This window comes from Desmodus rotundus, chromosome 4, assembly GCF_022682495.2.
Source record: "Desmodus rotundus isolate HL8 chromosome 4, HLdesRot8A.1, whole genome shotgun sequence".
NCBI classification, from domain to species: domain Eukaryota; kingdom Metazoa; phylum Chordata; class Mammalia; order Chiroptera; family Phyllostomidae; genus Desmodus; species Desmodus rotundus.
Genome location: NC_071390.1, coordinates 178197744 through 178213873, shown reverse-complemented (window position 1 = coordinate 178213873; position 16130 = coordinate 178197744). Strand labels below are relative to the sequence as shown.

At 52.0% G+C, this 16130-nt stretch overlaps 1 protein-coding gene across 9 annotated transcripts in view; it reads right to left on the bottom strand.

Annotated features, from left to right (window-relative positions):
- EVC (EvC ciliary complex subunit 1) overlaps positions 1 to 16130 on the bottom strand; it is a 51355-nt gene that overhangs the window by 11577 nt on the left and 23648 nt on the right. For 8 of the 9 annotated variants that reach the window (XR_008426624.2, XR_008426625.2, XM_053922366.2 and 5 more), the window contains 2 exons: positions 9863 to 10075; positions 3949 to 4058 (listed from right to left, as the gene is read on the bottom strand). Coding sequence is in view for 7 of the 9 variants with exons in the window: in XM_053922366.2 (XP_053778341.1) it covers positions 3949 to 4058; positions 9863 to 10075 (323 nt within the window). In the remaining 2 variants the exon portion in view is untranslated. Of the gene's footprint in view, positions 1 to 3948; positions 4059 to 9862; positions 10076 to 12543; positions 14616 to 16130 lie in introns of those variants that run through there. The other variant, XM_053922372.2, reaches the window with a different exon arrangement.

Here is a 16130-nt window from a genome sequence, read left to right as displayed (position 1 = left end):
GAGGGTGTCTCTGGGTGACAGCCACTTTAAATGGGTAGCCTGAGAAAGCAGAGTGCCCTTCCTGGATGGGTGGGCTACATCCAAGCAGCGGACACCTGAAGCAGAGCGAAGGCTGGCCCTCGAGAGAGGGAACGTGTCCCATCTGCCTTGAGCTGAGGTGTCACTTTTTTCCTGCCTTGGGGCTCAAACTGAGAGACTGGTTCTTCCTGGGTCTCGAGCCTGCTGGCCTCCTGACTGGACCTGACACTGCAGCTCACTCGGCGCTCAGGCCTGAAGACTTGGGACTGGCACTCCTCTCGGGCTGTCCCGTCTCCAGGTGGCCAAGTACAGATATTGCCGTCTCTCTGCTCCTCCCGCCCCTCTTTCTGTCTCTGTGGTATAGACACGTAGATAGATAGAGAGATACTTAGATAGATACATAGATATAGATACATAGATACATACATAGCTAAATAGATATAGATACATAGATACATAGATAGGCAGATACATAGATACATAGATTACGTACACAGATACATAGATTATGTACATAGATAGGCAGATACATAGATACGTAGATTACGTACATAGATACATAGATTATGTACATAGATAGGCAGATACGTAGATAGACACACACACACACACACACACACACCTCGTTGGTCCCGTTTCTCTGCAGAACCCTAGCACGCTGAGCTACTCAGAAATGCCCAAACAATCACACCCCGCAGAGGGCCTTCCAGAGCGGGAGGTTGGGACTGTCCCGCCTCCTGCTGTCCGCCCTCTCAGACATCGGTGCACACCCGGCTTCGTTTAGCCATCTGTTCTTCTATTGATCTGTGTAACTTGCTCACACCCTGTCCCACACTTCAGACGTGCGTGCAGCTGCCTTCAGTACACACCCACGTGAGTTTCTCATGTAACGCTCAACACTGACACATCCGAAACTGAAACCAGGGGCTGTTACTGAGTTCCTATCTGAATGACTCAACTAGAAGGCCTCGGTCTACCAGCGAGGCCCAACCTGTGGTTTTATAAACGGAGGTATTTGCTGATTGCCTGAGAAGCGGAACAGAGCGTGGCAGCCAGCCCACCGAGGCGGAGCCACGTGGCAAACACCCCCAGCTTTCAACTGGGGGCCCTCGTCCCAAGAACAAGGAATCATTCTGCAACAAAGGCCTTTCAACCAGCTGGATTCACAGAGGGAGTGGGCGGTTGAGCTGCCACTATCTGCCGTCCCTGGCAGAAGGGCGATACATCCTCTCTGAAGGAACACCCCATGATTTAAAGTCTTAAATCACCTCAACAGTTTACAATCACAGTGCCCGGTAGTCAATAAAAGTAACCAGACTTGCAAACAGATAAGAAGTGGCCAAAAATAAAGAGAAAAAACAGACACTAGAAACATACCCACCAGATGTTGAATACTGAAATAACCAGAGGTGAACTTTAAAATAGTTATGATAAATAGGTTTAAGAAAGTAAATGAGACGAGCAAGTGCAGCAGATGACTGAAAATGATGAAAAGAATCGAATGGAAATCTTAGAACTGAAAACACAGTAACCAACCATAAGAACTCAGCAGGTGGACTCACAGCGGGTAAGATGTAGCTGAGAGCATGTGAACTGGGAGATAGCCCCGAAAACGTATCTAGACTGAACCCCAGAGAATAAGAGAGTGAAAAATAAAGAACAGTACGTAAGAGACATATGGGACCAGCGAAAAGTTCTAACAAATGTGTAACTGGACCCCAGAAAGAGGAGGGAGAGAATGGGCAGAAGAAACAATAAAAGAGATAATGGCCAAGAATTTTCAAAAACCGATGAAAGACAGCAAATCACAGATCCAAGAAGCACAGCAGATGTTAAGCTGACAAAATATAGACACAAAACCACATACACGTTTAGGGATATTATAATAAACTAGTGAAAACCAAAGGACAGACGAAACTCTTGAAAGGAGCCAGAAACAACTGAAATCAGAAGACAACAGGTTGTCTTTATTTAAAAAAACCCAACCTGTGGTACGTCTACACGATGGAATACTATGCAGCAGAAAGAAAGAAGGAGTCCCACCTTCTATGACAGCGTGGGTAGAAATGGGGACTGTTGTGGGTGAAACAAGCCAGGCGGTGAAAGCCAAATACCCTGTGATCTCTCCTATAAGGGGAACCTAATCAACAAAACAAACTAATGAGCAAAACAGAACCAGAGGCATGAAAACATGGAACAGAATGCCGGCATTTGGAGGGGACCGGGGCGGGGGGCTGACTGAAAGGAGGGGTCAGTCAGAGAACGTACGTGGGAGACCCACGGACACGGAAAACATGAGGGACTGATTACGGAAGTGGGGGGAGGGCTGGCTGGAGGGGGGTGAAGAGGGAAAAGTGGACCATCTGTAATAGCACAAACAATAAAATACATTACAAAGTATTTTAAGACAATTATAAAGCTATGACTCTATACGCAGTGAAAATACTCCCCCCAAATGCAGAGGAGATGGATGGTTTCGGACAGACGGATGCGGAGGGAATCTGTCCCTAGCAGATCCGAAGTCGCAGGAAGGACAGGGGAGGGAAAACCCTCCCAGGTGGAAGCTGAAGGACACGGGAAAGTCAAGAGCAACACAAGGGCAAATGTGTGAGTAAATCTACAGGAATACCGACTGCATAAAACAGTAGCATCTACGTGGGCTGAAAATACATCGAGAAAAAATACACTATGAGAAAGGGTTAACCTGGGGAGGAAGAAGCAGAATTAAGTAGTCTAAGGTGTTTGCTCTCTCTAGGAAGAAGGAGTATAGTAATGCAGATTAGGTTTTGAGAAGTCAAGGATGTAATTAAAAATTTCTGAACCACGGAAAGACAGAAAAAGAATTTGGAACTAACAAGTCCAAAGAGAGATAAAATAGAATAAGAAAGACACTTAATGCAAAAGAAGGCAAGAAAGGGGAGAAGAAGGAACACAGAGCAGGGGAGGTGAACACAGAACAAACAGTAAGACAGTAGATTTAACCCCCAAGTACACTAGCCTGGGGGTTCACACTAACCATGAATGGGCTAAATACCAGCACAGCTCAAAGACACAGGTTTCCAGCAGAAACCCCCCCTCACTGTACCCAGTGTGGCCACCAGGGGTTCCCCGCCACGGCCCGACATGAGCCTGTCTCCGTGGCCGGGAGCGGCCCTGCGTGTTCCGCGCCTGCCTCCTTCCCAGCACACAGATGGGCTTCCTGGGAAAGGATGGGCAACTACAGAAACAGTTCTATGAAGACCGCTTTCCTCACGGGATATGGAGTAAGGAAAAAGAAACAATTGTTAGCAATTTGAACAACCACACTATGCCAATCGTTATAAGCAAAAACATAAAACAAAAATACACCCAATTATAGATAAACGGGAGCGACTGGAAATGGGCACACAGGGACTTTTGGGTGTGACGAAAATGTTCTGAACTTGGCCCGTGCTGGTGGTGCAGAACTCTAAATTTACTAAGAACCATTGAATTGTACACTTAAAATAATGTGTGAAAATTGCTCTTCAAAACGGTGTTTTAAAAAGCTCCCGTGGAAGAAGCCCTATGAAGTGCACATCAGGAGCCCCCTTGGCTGAGGGGGACATTGAGGGTAAGAAAGGGGAAGTCCTTCCTCAGGGCACTCTGCTGTCCCCCCATCCGCACTTGTACGGGGCGGGGCAGAAGAGGCTCTACCGTAGTTCGGATGGAAAGTAAAACGGTAGTGAGTAAGTAGCACGGCAAGACTACGCTCCATGTTTCTTTCGTGCACTCACAACTGATAACCTACTCTTGCCCCGCCCTGTCTTTACAATTTGGTTGGTTTCCAAACCACCCTGTAAGAGGCGGGGTCGGTCCTTGTGTCCCCTCCCCTTGCAGATGAGGTCACCGGGGCTGGCCGGGAGTGTCCACAGGACCCAAGGCCCCCACCCTCCCGAGAGCTGTACTCACTCTTCGCTGAGGCCCCCGAGCCGGCCCAGCACGCGGAGGGTGACGCCGTCCTGGTCGTCCCGCAGGCGAGTCTGCAGCACGGCGGCCAGGGCGAGCTCCTCCATCCACACCTGCGCCCCAGACAGAGGGACAGGGTCAGCTCAGGGGCCTCCTCCCGTCCATCCCGGCTCTGTGGGCATGTGTCTAAAATCCCTCTCCCCAGGTGGTACTAACATTTTCTCTTATATTTTCTTCGAAGACTTAAAATGTTTCCCACTCGCATTTACCGGGTGAAGCATTTCACACGGATTTTCTGTGGCGCGAGGAAGGGACCTGGTTTTCTCTGGACACTCGGGTACTCAGGGTGCCAGCACCTTCATCGTTTATCCCCTTGTGACCCGCTGCTGCGCCCCGCGTATCACATAGTTTCCACACACAGTTTCCACGTACACATACACCTCGGTCTGAGCCGCGTCTTTTATTCTGTGGGTCGTTTATTTCTGCCCCACACCTCGCTGCTTCTCAGCTGTCACTTACGGTAACATTTCCCAGCGGCTCCAGCAAACCTCCCCCTGCCCCCCGCCCCCCGTGGGCTTGTACAAAACAGTCTAGCTACTTTTGGTTGTTCTTCTTTTCATACGGATTTTTCATATGGAAACAGCTTGTTTTTCGGATTGTCTTCTCCTCCGATGGGATTACATCGATTAATTTGGAGAGAAGCACCGTCTTTGTCAGTTTGGGTCTGGAAGTCACATACTCAGTGTTTTCCTCGGTCCGTGCACTCCAGCGAGAGCCCACCGGGCGCCCACCAGTGGCTGGGCAAATCGGGAATTAAAGTTAGTCCTTCCCTCCTCTAAACAGAAGGAGAAGTACAATTCCAGCCTCCCCTCTGCCTCCTATGACTCGCTATCTATCCATTTGGTTCGAGCCCAGTTTCTAAAGTCCTCTTGTTAAAGCATTGATGTTCCTTTGGTCAGTATTACGTCTAATTTTCTTGGTTCTCTAGGTCCTTCACTGCTTTGACGGTTGCGCATTCTCTCTCTGTTCCTCCGGCGGTGTCAAACTTTAAACATGCATTCCTGACCCCATAGACCTAAAGTTAGTCAACATTTCCTTTACTCTATGACTTGTATCTGTCACTAATTCTGAAAACTTCCTATTATTACTTCCTTTTTTTTAATTCACCGTTATTTATTTATCTTTTTAAAGAGAGGGGAAGAGAGAGAGAAAGACAGGCAGAGAAACATCGATGTGCAAGAGATAACATCAGTTGCCTCTTGTGTGCCCCCAACTGGGGACCTGGCCCACAGCCCGGGCTTGTGCCCTGACTGGGAATTGAACCAGCAACCTTTTGGTTCACAGGCTGGCACTCAATCCACTGAGCCACACCAGCCAGGGCCACCTCTTTAGCTGTCTGCCCCGCGTCCTGGCGCACTTTCTCCCGCACATTTTCTCATTCCCACTGTGTCTCCAGCCCCATCTAAACTGCTGTCTGCTCATCCGCTACGTCTCTGCTTCACGGCTGTCGTTTTCATCCATAAAAGGATGTGACGTCTAGTCTGTCTTTTTTCACTGTGTTTTGTTTTTCTGGCTAGTAATTCCTTCTGTTATGTGGGTTTTTTGTTTGTGTTTTTTAAAATTTTTATTGTTATTCAATTACAGTTGTCTGCATTTTCTCCCCATCCCTCCACTCCACCCCATGTGTTTTTTTTTAAATTGATTTAAATAGCCCTCCTTTCTAAGCACTTTGTAATAGCGCTTCACCTGAGGTTCTTGGTACTTGTCGTGCCTTAAACTCAGGGTGCCCTGAGTGTGCTGGCTCTCCCGGCAGATTGCTGCTGTGCGTGTGGTGATTTTGGGTGTTAGCTCACCTGCCACGTGGGCCTCTCTGTGAAAGCTCCCATGAGGCCCAAGGCCGCGTGGCTAATACATTTAAAACGTGGAGCAGGGGCTCAATCCCGCTCTGCCTTTCTCCAAGGCCAAGCCCTGCCTGGCCCTCCCCACCCCTCCCTGACTTTTTGGTGCCACCAGGAGAACAAGCACCCAGCTCAGGCAGACTGAGTACCAGCCCAGGACTCAGTCATTCCGGTGAGCCCTTCCCTTTCCACGCCTCTAGCTGCTCAGAGGGTGCTACTTCCAGCAGCCTGCAGAGGGCGCAGGCTGCACGCAGAACTCAGACCTGCGCCCAGCCCTGCAGCCCGGACTTCAGCTCTGGCCCTTGTGACTTGTCACACTTTCGCTCCATCGCACAAGATCACATTGTTGTTAAAGTCAGTCCCTGGGTCCTCCTGTGAGGAGCCTACAATGACCTGTCAACGTGCTTGGGAAAGCAGAACCTAGAAGATTCTACAGTCTGGATTCTCTGAAAGGTAAACGCACTTTGTCACTAAAGTACCCGGGGTCTTTGGTGTGAGTTTTGGGGATGCAGGCAAAACCAGCAAGCAACAGGGTCGGAAGACAGTTAAGGGGACGAGGCCATCAGACCAGATGGTGCCTGCACCGGTCCCTCCAGCCCCTTCGCCATTCTCCAGCGCAAGCTCAGGGATGTTCCGGAGCAACGCGCCCCGTCGGCCGGCTGGGGTGCTGCCCTGGGAACTGCTGCTAAGTCCACTCCGTTTCAGACATGCGTGGACCAAGGAGAGGAAGGGAAAAGGGACTAACGGCGCGTGCCTGTGTGGCTAAGGGCTGTGTGGCCTTCCCCTATTCACAGGGCGGGTCTGTGGGGGGGCGGGTTCTGAGGCCAACACTGGCACGCTGGGCGGGGTGGGGCCCTGTAGCCAAGGAGGCCTTGGTGGGAAGGACATGGCGGTGAAGACCTGAGGCCGGACGGGCGAGGCAGGGCTGTGCCCGGGGAGCCAGAGGAACCCAGGAGGCCAGAGAGGCTGGCGCAGAGCGAGCCTGCGAAGAGACTGAGGAGGACAGAGGGTGACCAGCTCCCGACACACAGCTCCTAGAGGGCCCGGTGAGGACTCCGGCTTTTATGCTGCATGAAATGAGAAGCCACTGGCAGTTTTGAGCCAAGAAGGGACACGAGGTGACACAGAGTCTTTTATCAAATCTAATATGCCAGCGGTTATAAGATGCACAATCATTTTAGGTATCACTAAGGGCGAAGCATCACTGCTGATTAAATGAAGATGCTCCTCATTTCTGGGCTGTTAAAATATATTTAAAATATGTTTGGGGATATTTAAAAGTATTTGAAATCTATAAAAGTATATTTAAATCTATAAAAATATACTTAAAATCTTGACAATTACTGGCCTATGGTTTATTTTTAATGTACTCTGGCTGGGGGTTGAGAATAGCCCACAGGGGCAGGGTGGACTCAGGGAGACCAGCAGGCCACCATTCAGTGACGAGGGGTGTCCCTGCCCAGGGTGCTCAGAGTGGAGGTGACGAGAGTGGTGACAAGCTGGGTTAGGCTGAAGGTGGAACCCACACCATTTCCCACCAACAGGATGTAGGAGTGACAGAGAGGAGTCAGGGATGAACAGAAAGATGGAGGAAGCCTGGCCAGAGCAGGCTGGGCAGGTGGACCGGCGGCTCTGCTTCGTACTGAATGCACGTGTCCACTGCTCACGTCCCTGCAGAGCTCACAGAGAGCTGCGTTCACGGACGGGTTCTCAGGGGGAGATACGGACACAGGAGCTGCTGGCCCTCAGCCCAACACCCCCACGGGAGCTGGTTCCGGCCAAGAACCATGTGGGAGAGCTTGGAAGTGACTTGTCTCTAGTCTAGCCTCCAGGTGATACGGCAGCAGCAGCCTGGACGGCAGCCTGGGAGAAGCAGGGAGCTGGGCTGGGCCTGGGTCCTGGCCCACAGAGACTGGTGGACGGAACATGTGCTGTTTTAGGTGCTACTTGTTATGCAGCATTAGAAGACTGATACACTGGTGTGTGATTGGCTGGGAGCACCAAGGTGCCAACAAGCCCGTGTTCCTTCTGGAAGCTCTAGAGGGAGAGTCCCTGCTCTGCCTTGTCCGGCCACCAGAGGCGCCTGCATCCCTGGCTCGTGGACCCCTCTTCCACTTTCAAGTCCAGCCCTGGGGGGCTGAGTGTCCCCCACCTCTCATCACTCTGAGTCTGACCCTCCTGCCGCCTGCTGTCGTTCACAAGGACCCCCGTGACTACACTGGGCCCCCCCCACCACGGTGACCTAGACGATCTCCCCATCTCAAGATCCTTGACTTTATCACATTGGCAAAGTCCCCTCTGCCACGTAAGGGAACATCCTCACGGCTTCTGGGAAACTGGGTGGGGACAGGTCTGGGGGGCTTTAGGCACCTCGGGGCCTAACACAGCGCACGGGGGCGGGGCAGCCCAGAACCCTGCATGAGACGGACTGCATTTTGAGGACCACCATTCTGTGACCTGGTCCAGCAGCAGATTCCATAACCTTGAACAACTTCCCTGATGACAGGACAGGAAATGACCACAGCCTTCTGGGTAGAACACGTGGGGAAGGCATTTCATAGTCCGGGTGTGTTCGCTTTTCCGTGGATGGTCTTGTTGGTGTTTTACCCTCACGACTCAATGTTCACCTGAGCCGCAGAGAGCTCGTCCCTCATTCTCACCTTCACCAGCAAACATGGAAAGTGGGAGGGGACACGGACCTCAAATACCTTGTGGTGATTTAAGGCAATTAAATAATCAATGGGTAAGTTAATTATGACTTATACACCTTGACCAAACAGTCTGGGGTCATACCTCTTTAATCAGTTGATGAGGTCATTAACCATCTTGCTTCTTGCATGCAAAACACTTCTGAGCGAGCCAAGAAAAACTCACGTGCCTGCTTCTCCTTGCAAGGCAAACGGATACGGGCAGAAACCGGAAGCGGCGCACAGTGTGGCATTGGCCTAAAATAACTTAAGCTTCTGCCCAGAGTTTTAGATGAGTCATAGGTGTTTGCCTAATAATTTACCAGAAGTGGAATCCCGATATTTTCAATGTCAACGTCACCAAGGGGCTAAACACTGTGCAAAAGGCCGTGACCCAATCCCCAGTTTTTCCTTCACACAGAGCCTGTGCAAAACGGAATTTGTTAAAGGTCAGCTGACAGGCTCCTGTCACCCAGCCCGTGAACGGATTTGCTCTGGCTGAAACCCAGGGTTCAGCTTCCAAGGTTAGGGGCCAGTCTGCAAACCACAGCTGTCTCTAAAGAGCCCCTGGCGATGACCTTGGCCCACCCAGATAATGCAGAATAAGCTCCAAATCCCAAGATCCTTAATCACACTGCAGGGACCCCTGTGCCCTGTTCAGTAACATATTCTGGGTCTGGGAGGTGGCAGTGGGCCTCTCTGCGTGCGTTATTCTACCTAGTGCAGATGTACATGTTTTCTTAAAGCCCCACCCGAGGATACATGCACTGGTTTGAGAAACAGAGAAAGTGGAAGAGAGAGAGGGAGAAACATTGATGTGAGAGTTACCTCCCGTATGTGCCTTGACCGGGGATCAAACCCACAACCTAGGCATGTGCCATGACCAGGGATCGAACCTGCAACCCTTTGGTGTATGGGACGGTTCTCCCACCAACTGAGCCACCCAGCCAGGGCCATATACACGGTTTTAACAGTGAAATAGACTCACTGCAAAACAGGAGTCACATGTGGGTAGCCCCTCGTCTCCGCCCCCCATCCACTGCCCTGTGAACCACCTTCTGCAGTTTCTTTGCAAAGAACAGGTTTTGCTGGTCTTTCTCAGTGGGTCAGCCGAAGGCACTAGTTACTGACCCCCTATCCTGGGACGGAAGGGCTTTGCCATCCCCCCAGCCCACTGAGGGCTCTGGTGAAAGGCTGGCAACCAGAACCTTGGTAAAGCGCCCAGCGAAGGCACTAGGAGATGCTCGGTGAATGAAACCTCTCCTCGTTCCTCCTAAGTTTCAAAAACGCAGCCGCTACCCCCGCCCTCCCCATTTTACAAACTACCCGCACCTGCTTTTCTCGTTCCAGGAGATCTTGGAACAGTTTCCACTGCTGTTTCCGGAAGCGATCCGACTTCCCCAGCTGCAGGGCTGCGTTCTCCTGGGCCTCCTGCCTCAAGTATTCACACTCTTCCCGGGAGAGGCCGGTCACGCCTGGGAGCGTGTGCAGGAACAGGGAGTCCACGAATGCCTGGAACGTTTCCACGGTGCTGCGGAACAGCTCCTGAACCCGAGAGAGCCACGCGACAGAGTTACACATCCAACCCGCAGGTAGTGCAGAGGGTGGAATGACAAGACATGGGCTTTATGGCATCGACGCCTCTGGGCTCGTGAAGGCCAGCTACTCTTAAACCTAATAGCGAAGCGCTGGAAAGTATAAAAAGCGGTGCTCCTTCGCTTAGAAAGAACCTGCCAGACGTTTTAGAATTGAAGAACACGGTCCAATTTTATGAACCCAATGGACAGGTTTAATGGCGGCCAGACGCAGCTGAAGCGAGGAAGTGTGCTGGAAGACAGGTCAGGAGAAAACCCGAACAAAGCAAGGAGAGAGTAAGGATGGAGAGCGTGGGGAAGATACAGGCATAAAAGATGCAATCAGAAAACCCAATATGTTTTTAAAAGATTTTTCACAATTTATTTTTAAATTTTATTTATTTTTTTAGAGAGAGAGGAAGGGAGGAAGAGAGGGACAGAAACAGCAATGTGTGATTGTCTCTCATGCGCCCCCTACTGGGGATCTGGACTGAAACCCAGGCATGTGCCCTGACTGGGAATTGAACCTGCAACCCTTTGCTTCGCAGGCCAGCATTCAATCCACTGAGCCACACCAGCCAGGGCAAAATTTTTAATGATTTATTTATTTTATTTATTTATTTTTAGAGAGAGGGGAATAGAAGGAGAAAGAGAGGAAGAGAAACATCAATGTGTAGTTGCCTCTTACACACGTGCTACTGGGGACTGGCCTGTAACCCAGGTATGTACCCTGACTGGGAATCGAACCTGTGACCCTTTGGTTTACAGGCTGGCATTCAATCCACTGAGCCACACCAGCCAGGGCAGAAAAATCCAACATTTTTAACTGGAGTCCCCAACAGAGAGAAGAGAGAGCCCAGGTAGAAGCAATATTCGAAGTTACAATGGCTTAGAAATTCCCCAAAACTGATGGAAGAAATTCACAGGTGAGAGACTGAGGCTTCACCTGTCCGGTAAGACAGAGGTTAAGCGAATCGCACCAGTTCACCTATGAGGCCCAGCCCCCCGATTTTACAGCCCCCATGCTCTCCCGTAAATTTATTTTGAAATGAGTGAATGAGCCTATCACCCAAACCTAGTGAACATGGGGTCGCTTTTTGCTACACTAATAGTAGATGAAATGGTCTTTAAGAAAAAGAGCGTGACTAGAAATAAAGGGGTTTCCTCCACAAGGCTAACAGGCTGAACTCGCAGGAAGAAGTAAACGTCGGGATTGGTTCGCACTCACAGGCATTGCCCCGTCGTGCAATGGGCCACGTTAACAGAACAGAGCAGAAACGTGTCATGATGATTGTGTGACTAGATGGGGAAAATCATTTTACAAATTTAATTTGCACACATAAGCAACACTCTTAGCCAAACAGAAATGGAAGGAAGCTTGGAGGGAGACTTCCTTAATCTGGAAAAAACCCACAAAAAACCTACAGCAAACATTATACCTACAGATGGAAATTGTGAACAACATGAAGGAAAATTAAATAAGACTTAAATAAGTGTGCGGGTATATACCACGTTTCTGGATTGGAAGGTTGGTGTTGTACAGATGTTACTTCTCACCGAAGTATCTATAAAGTACACACGCTAACCAAACTGGTGGCTACAGCAGTAACTGCGGAGACTGGGTTGAATCTCCTTCTGTTCTTTGACTCAACAACTCCGCTCCTTGGTCTCCGCCCAAGAGACAGGCGTGCACCAGTATATCAGATGGCAGCTCCAAGGACGTTTATGTCCGCAGAACGTGTCACAGTCTAAACTGAGGAGCCACACGCGTGCCCATCAGCAGCGGAGGGGTAAATGGAGATGTGTTTATGTAACGGCCCGACACAGACCGATGAGGAAGAATGAGCCGCCACCCGCGACGACACGCATGAATCCCCCAGGTATCAAGTTGGGTAAAGGACACCTGTCGCCCAGGAGCACGTGCCACATGACTTTGTTTGTACGAAAGCAAGGACTGGGTTTTCGAAGGAGCCAGGGTCTGGCTCCTGGGAGCAGGGAGGCTACGGGATTCAGAGGGGATGCGCGGGGGCTCCTGGGGGCCTGGCCACGTCCCTCCCTTCATCTGTGTGACGGTCACTTGGATGGAGTTTTAATGATCATCGGCTCGTCCGTGGGGAATGTGCGTGTGTTACAGTTCACAACAAAATGGGTTAAACGCACGGGGCCGATTCACATTTCCCCCGGCCTCAGCAGGCCCCGGTTTCCTGCCAGGAGACAGATTTTAAAACCGATTCTCCCACCTGGGACTCGATCGTTCCGTAGCGATCATTCCTTTTTCCTTCACGGCTGTCAAACCACAAAAACGTGCTGTTTGCAGATTCAAGAAAGCTTAACTTGGTAAAAGCTACACGGTCCATGAACCTAGGCTGTTTCCAATAAAAAACGCGCAGGGTCCTGTCTGCCCCCTTGAAAGAGCCACCTCTGCCATCCCTGTCACATGTTCTGACAGGCCATAAAACACACCGCTTGCCGCTTAATGCTGACACATTTCATTCGGGAGGTACTGATTTATTCTGTGCCTGAAATAGAATCGGAATTAATGTGTGGCACTTCTCTTCAGGCATGTGTGTGGGTCCGGGCAGCCAGTGACGGGGGGGCCCTGGTGGGGAGAGAGGCTGGCCGCAGGCCTGGGTCCCACACTGTCCCTCACACAGGGGCCCAGGGGCCCAGGGGACCCAGGCCGAGGCAAACCTTCACCCTGCCTCTGTGCCCTCCCTCGGGGTTCCACGTCCGCAGCCTGATTCCAGGGGGTTGAGTGCCCGCCCCAGACTTCTCACGGAGAAAGGACTCGGGCCTGGGCAGAAGCACATCTGCCCTGGACAAGGGAGTCTCCACTTTCTCATCTGTGAGCACCTCTGTGAACACAGTCTCTGCTTTAAGGGTTGATCGCTGTATTTGGCTGTGTATAATGTGCGCTTTTTTGCCCAAATTTTTGAGGGAAAAACAAGGATGCGCATTATACATGGGCAGTACTAATTCCGTATCTATATAACTGTTTTTAATTCTTTTATTTATGCTTATGCATTAAAAGTGTAGCTCTAGAAAACAATAATGATATCATATGCAAAATAGTGCCCTGGAATATGATCATTGGTTTTGTTTCTAAATTGAAACAAATAAAAAACTGAATTAAAACATTAAAGTGAAAGATTCTTTTCCTGAAAGTTTGGGCCAAAATCGTGGATGTGGACCATACGTGGGAGTGCACTACACACGGTGAACACGGTATGAATAATGATGAGGGACGGCGCGGCAGAGCAAGCTTCCCTCTGCCCCCCAACCCCCACCACCCCCGGGACTGGGGAGTACCTTCCTGTCCTTTAACGTTGGGTTCAGTCATGTGACCTGTGTTGGCCAATAAAGCGAGGCAGGTGTGGAGTGTGCTGGGGTGCAGGCTAGCCCTCCACTGGGCTCGGGGAGGAACACTCCCAGGCTAGCCCGCTGGCGTGAGCAGGAAACGAGAGAGGGTGGAATGTGCTGTGTTCATCAGGCCCAGCCTGGGTCCGCCACCCTCTGGCCAGGGCACCGACCGAGAGGATACATCTCTGTCACTTCATGTGGCCCTGGTTACGGGGTAGGCCCCTAGACAGCAGGGGCCCTTTGCCACTGTGGGGTAGAGAGGTTTTATCCTCGCAGCGGGCATACATGGCTCCTGTACGTGTCTCCCCGGCACTGCCTGTGGGCTCTGTGCCAGGCGCAGGGCAGGGGACAGGCAGTGGACCATGACCTTCGGGAGTGCGCAGCCCAGGGGGGCAGGCATTGCTGGGACACGTGTGATGGCGGCGAGGGTGGCAGCCTCTGGTCTGGAGAGGGGTCAAGAAGGGCCCTCTGAAGAAGTGACTTGTAAGTGGGACCAGAATGAGGACAAGCAAACCCGAGGGAATGGAGGGAACCGCGTCTCAGGCTGGGGATCAGCACGTGCAAAGGCACTGGGGCAGGAGGCTCCAGGGCACCTTTGGGGAACTGAGGGATGTCTGAGGTTGGCTGGCAGGAAGCCAGCAAGGGGCATGAGTCCAGGTAGGTGGTGGGCGGGCAGGCTCACGCAGGCCTTGTGGGCTCCGTCAGGAGGGCTGCTTAGGGGCCGGGCTAGCTGGTCTCAAGGGTCAGACTGGCGGGTCTTTTGAGCCAAGTCAGATGGGTCAGGTCATGTGGGAGCGTCCAGACCAGGCTGGCAGGTCACCAAGGGCCAGGTTAAGGGTGTTAGGCCTTATCCCAAGGGCTGCGGGTGGCATTTTTGGGTGTTAAGGGGCTTCTTTCTTACAATCAATCTGTAAGGAAGGCCGCTAAGGGTTCCTAGATCAGAGAGGTTAAGTGACAAGGACAGGGCCGCACAGCCGGGACACAGCCAGAAGGGGCCCACACTCGGTCTGTCTGCGCTCCGAGCGACTTCTCTCCTGGGCACTTTGGCCCATCTGTGCAGGGAGGTGAGCGGCTTGGGGAAATTACCAAAGGAAGGAGCGGGTGTAGCCAGTCAGCAGGTAGTACCGTGAGGGCTCGGGCAAGTTTCACCGCTGCAAATGAAGAAGACGTAACGTACTCCCTGCAGCAGCTTTATTAAGTGAAAGCAGAGCCACGCTGCCCTGGCGTGCCACCTCGGAGGGGGGCGGGAACGTGCCAGTCCATTTCTCTCCTACTCTGCACCCTTAGCGACGACGCATCGCCCTTCACCCTGGATGAAGGGCCACGCACACTGACTCGCCCTCTGTCACACCACGGCAGTCTGTGGTAGGCAAAGTAGTGGCTCCCCAAGGTGTCCATGTCTGAACCCCCGGAATATGCCACCTTCCACGGTCAAAGCGATTTTGCAGATGTGAGCAAGTTAAGGACCCTGAGACGGGAAGGTGAGCCTGGGGTACCCAGGTGAGTGCAATGCAATCACAGGCTCCTTGTAAGTGAAAGAGGGGGCGGGGAGTCAGAGCGAGAGGAGGTGGGATGATGGGAACTGAGGCAGCAGCACAAAACCTCTGGCTTTGAGTCGGAGGAGGGGCCACGAGCCAAGGAACGGGGGCGCCCCCAGAAGTTGGAGAAGCCAAGGAAACAGACTCTCCCTTGGAGCCCACAGGACGAACACTGCCCTGCCGGCACCTTCCTTTCACCCAGGGACACCCGCTTTGGCCTCCTGACCTCCAGAGATGGAAGGTAATAACTTCCTATTGTTCTAGCCACTGGGTTTGTGTTACCTTGTTGCGGCAGCCGCAGGAAACTCAGGCGCCGCCCTCAGAATGCCAGCAGTTCAGTGGGTTCCCTCCTTCCTTGACTTACTTGTTCGTTCATTCATCTGTTTGGACTGATCACCTCTCCTGTGTCACCCCTGGGCTAGCCCTCGGGGAGCCCAGCTGCACCCTCGTGGGGGGGACTGCACGTTCCTCTGCCTTCCCTTGCTCCCCAATACTTCACTCTCCCTACTTGAAGGTCAGGAGCCCTAGGTCTGAATCCAGGCTCCCCAGCTGCATAACCTTGAACAAAACACCTTAACTGGTCACTGCTGTGCACGAAAGAAGTGACCCTGCTGACAGAGAGGCCTGACCTTTGCCCTGGTTCCTGGAAGGTGACCTCTAAGTTCTTGGAATGTCCTCCCTGATAAGAGGCTCTCTTTGGCTGTTGGGGATCTCAGCCCCATCCAATGGTCTATGATAATGATGGCATCAGGGTGGGGCCTTGGCCACGAGGTATCAGCTGACCCGCAGGGGGCTGGAGGTTAAGGCCACCCCCACGTGTGGTCTAGCATGTCCGTGTGGTCTAGCATGTCCATGGGACCGCGCCGCGACAAACACCGTGGACACCGAGGCTCGAGGGAGCTTCCTTGGTTGGTGAGGTGCAGTGTGTCAGGTTGTACGTCATCCTCAGGAGTTAGGGCTGCCCAGGCCTCCGCTGGGACAGGGCACTGGGAGCTTCGTGTTGGGAACTCCAGGCTCCACCCCACAGGCCCTGTCTCTCCCTGACTTGAATCTGTACCTTCTGCTGCCGTAACCCGTGACCGCGAGCAGAACAGCTTCCAGCACAGGTCCGTTAGAGAATTAGAGCCA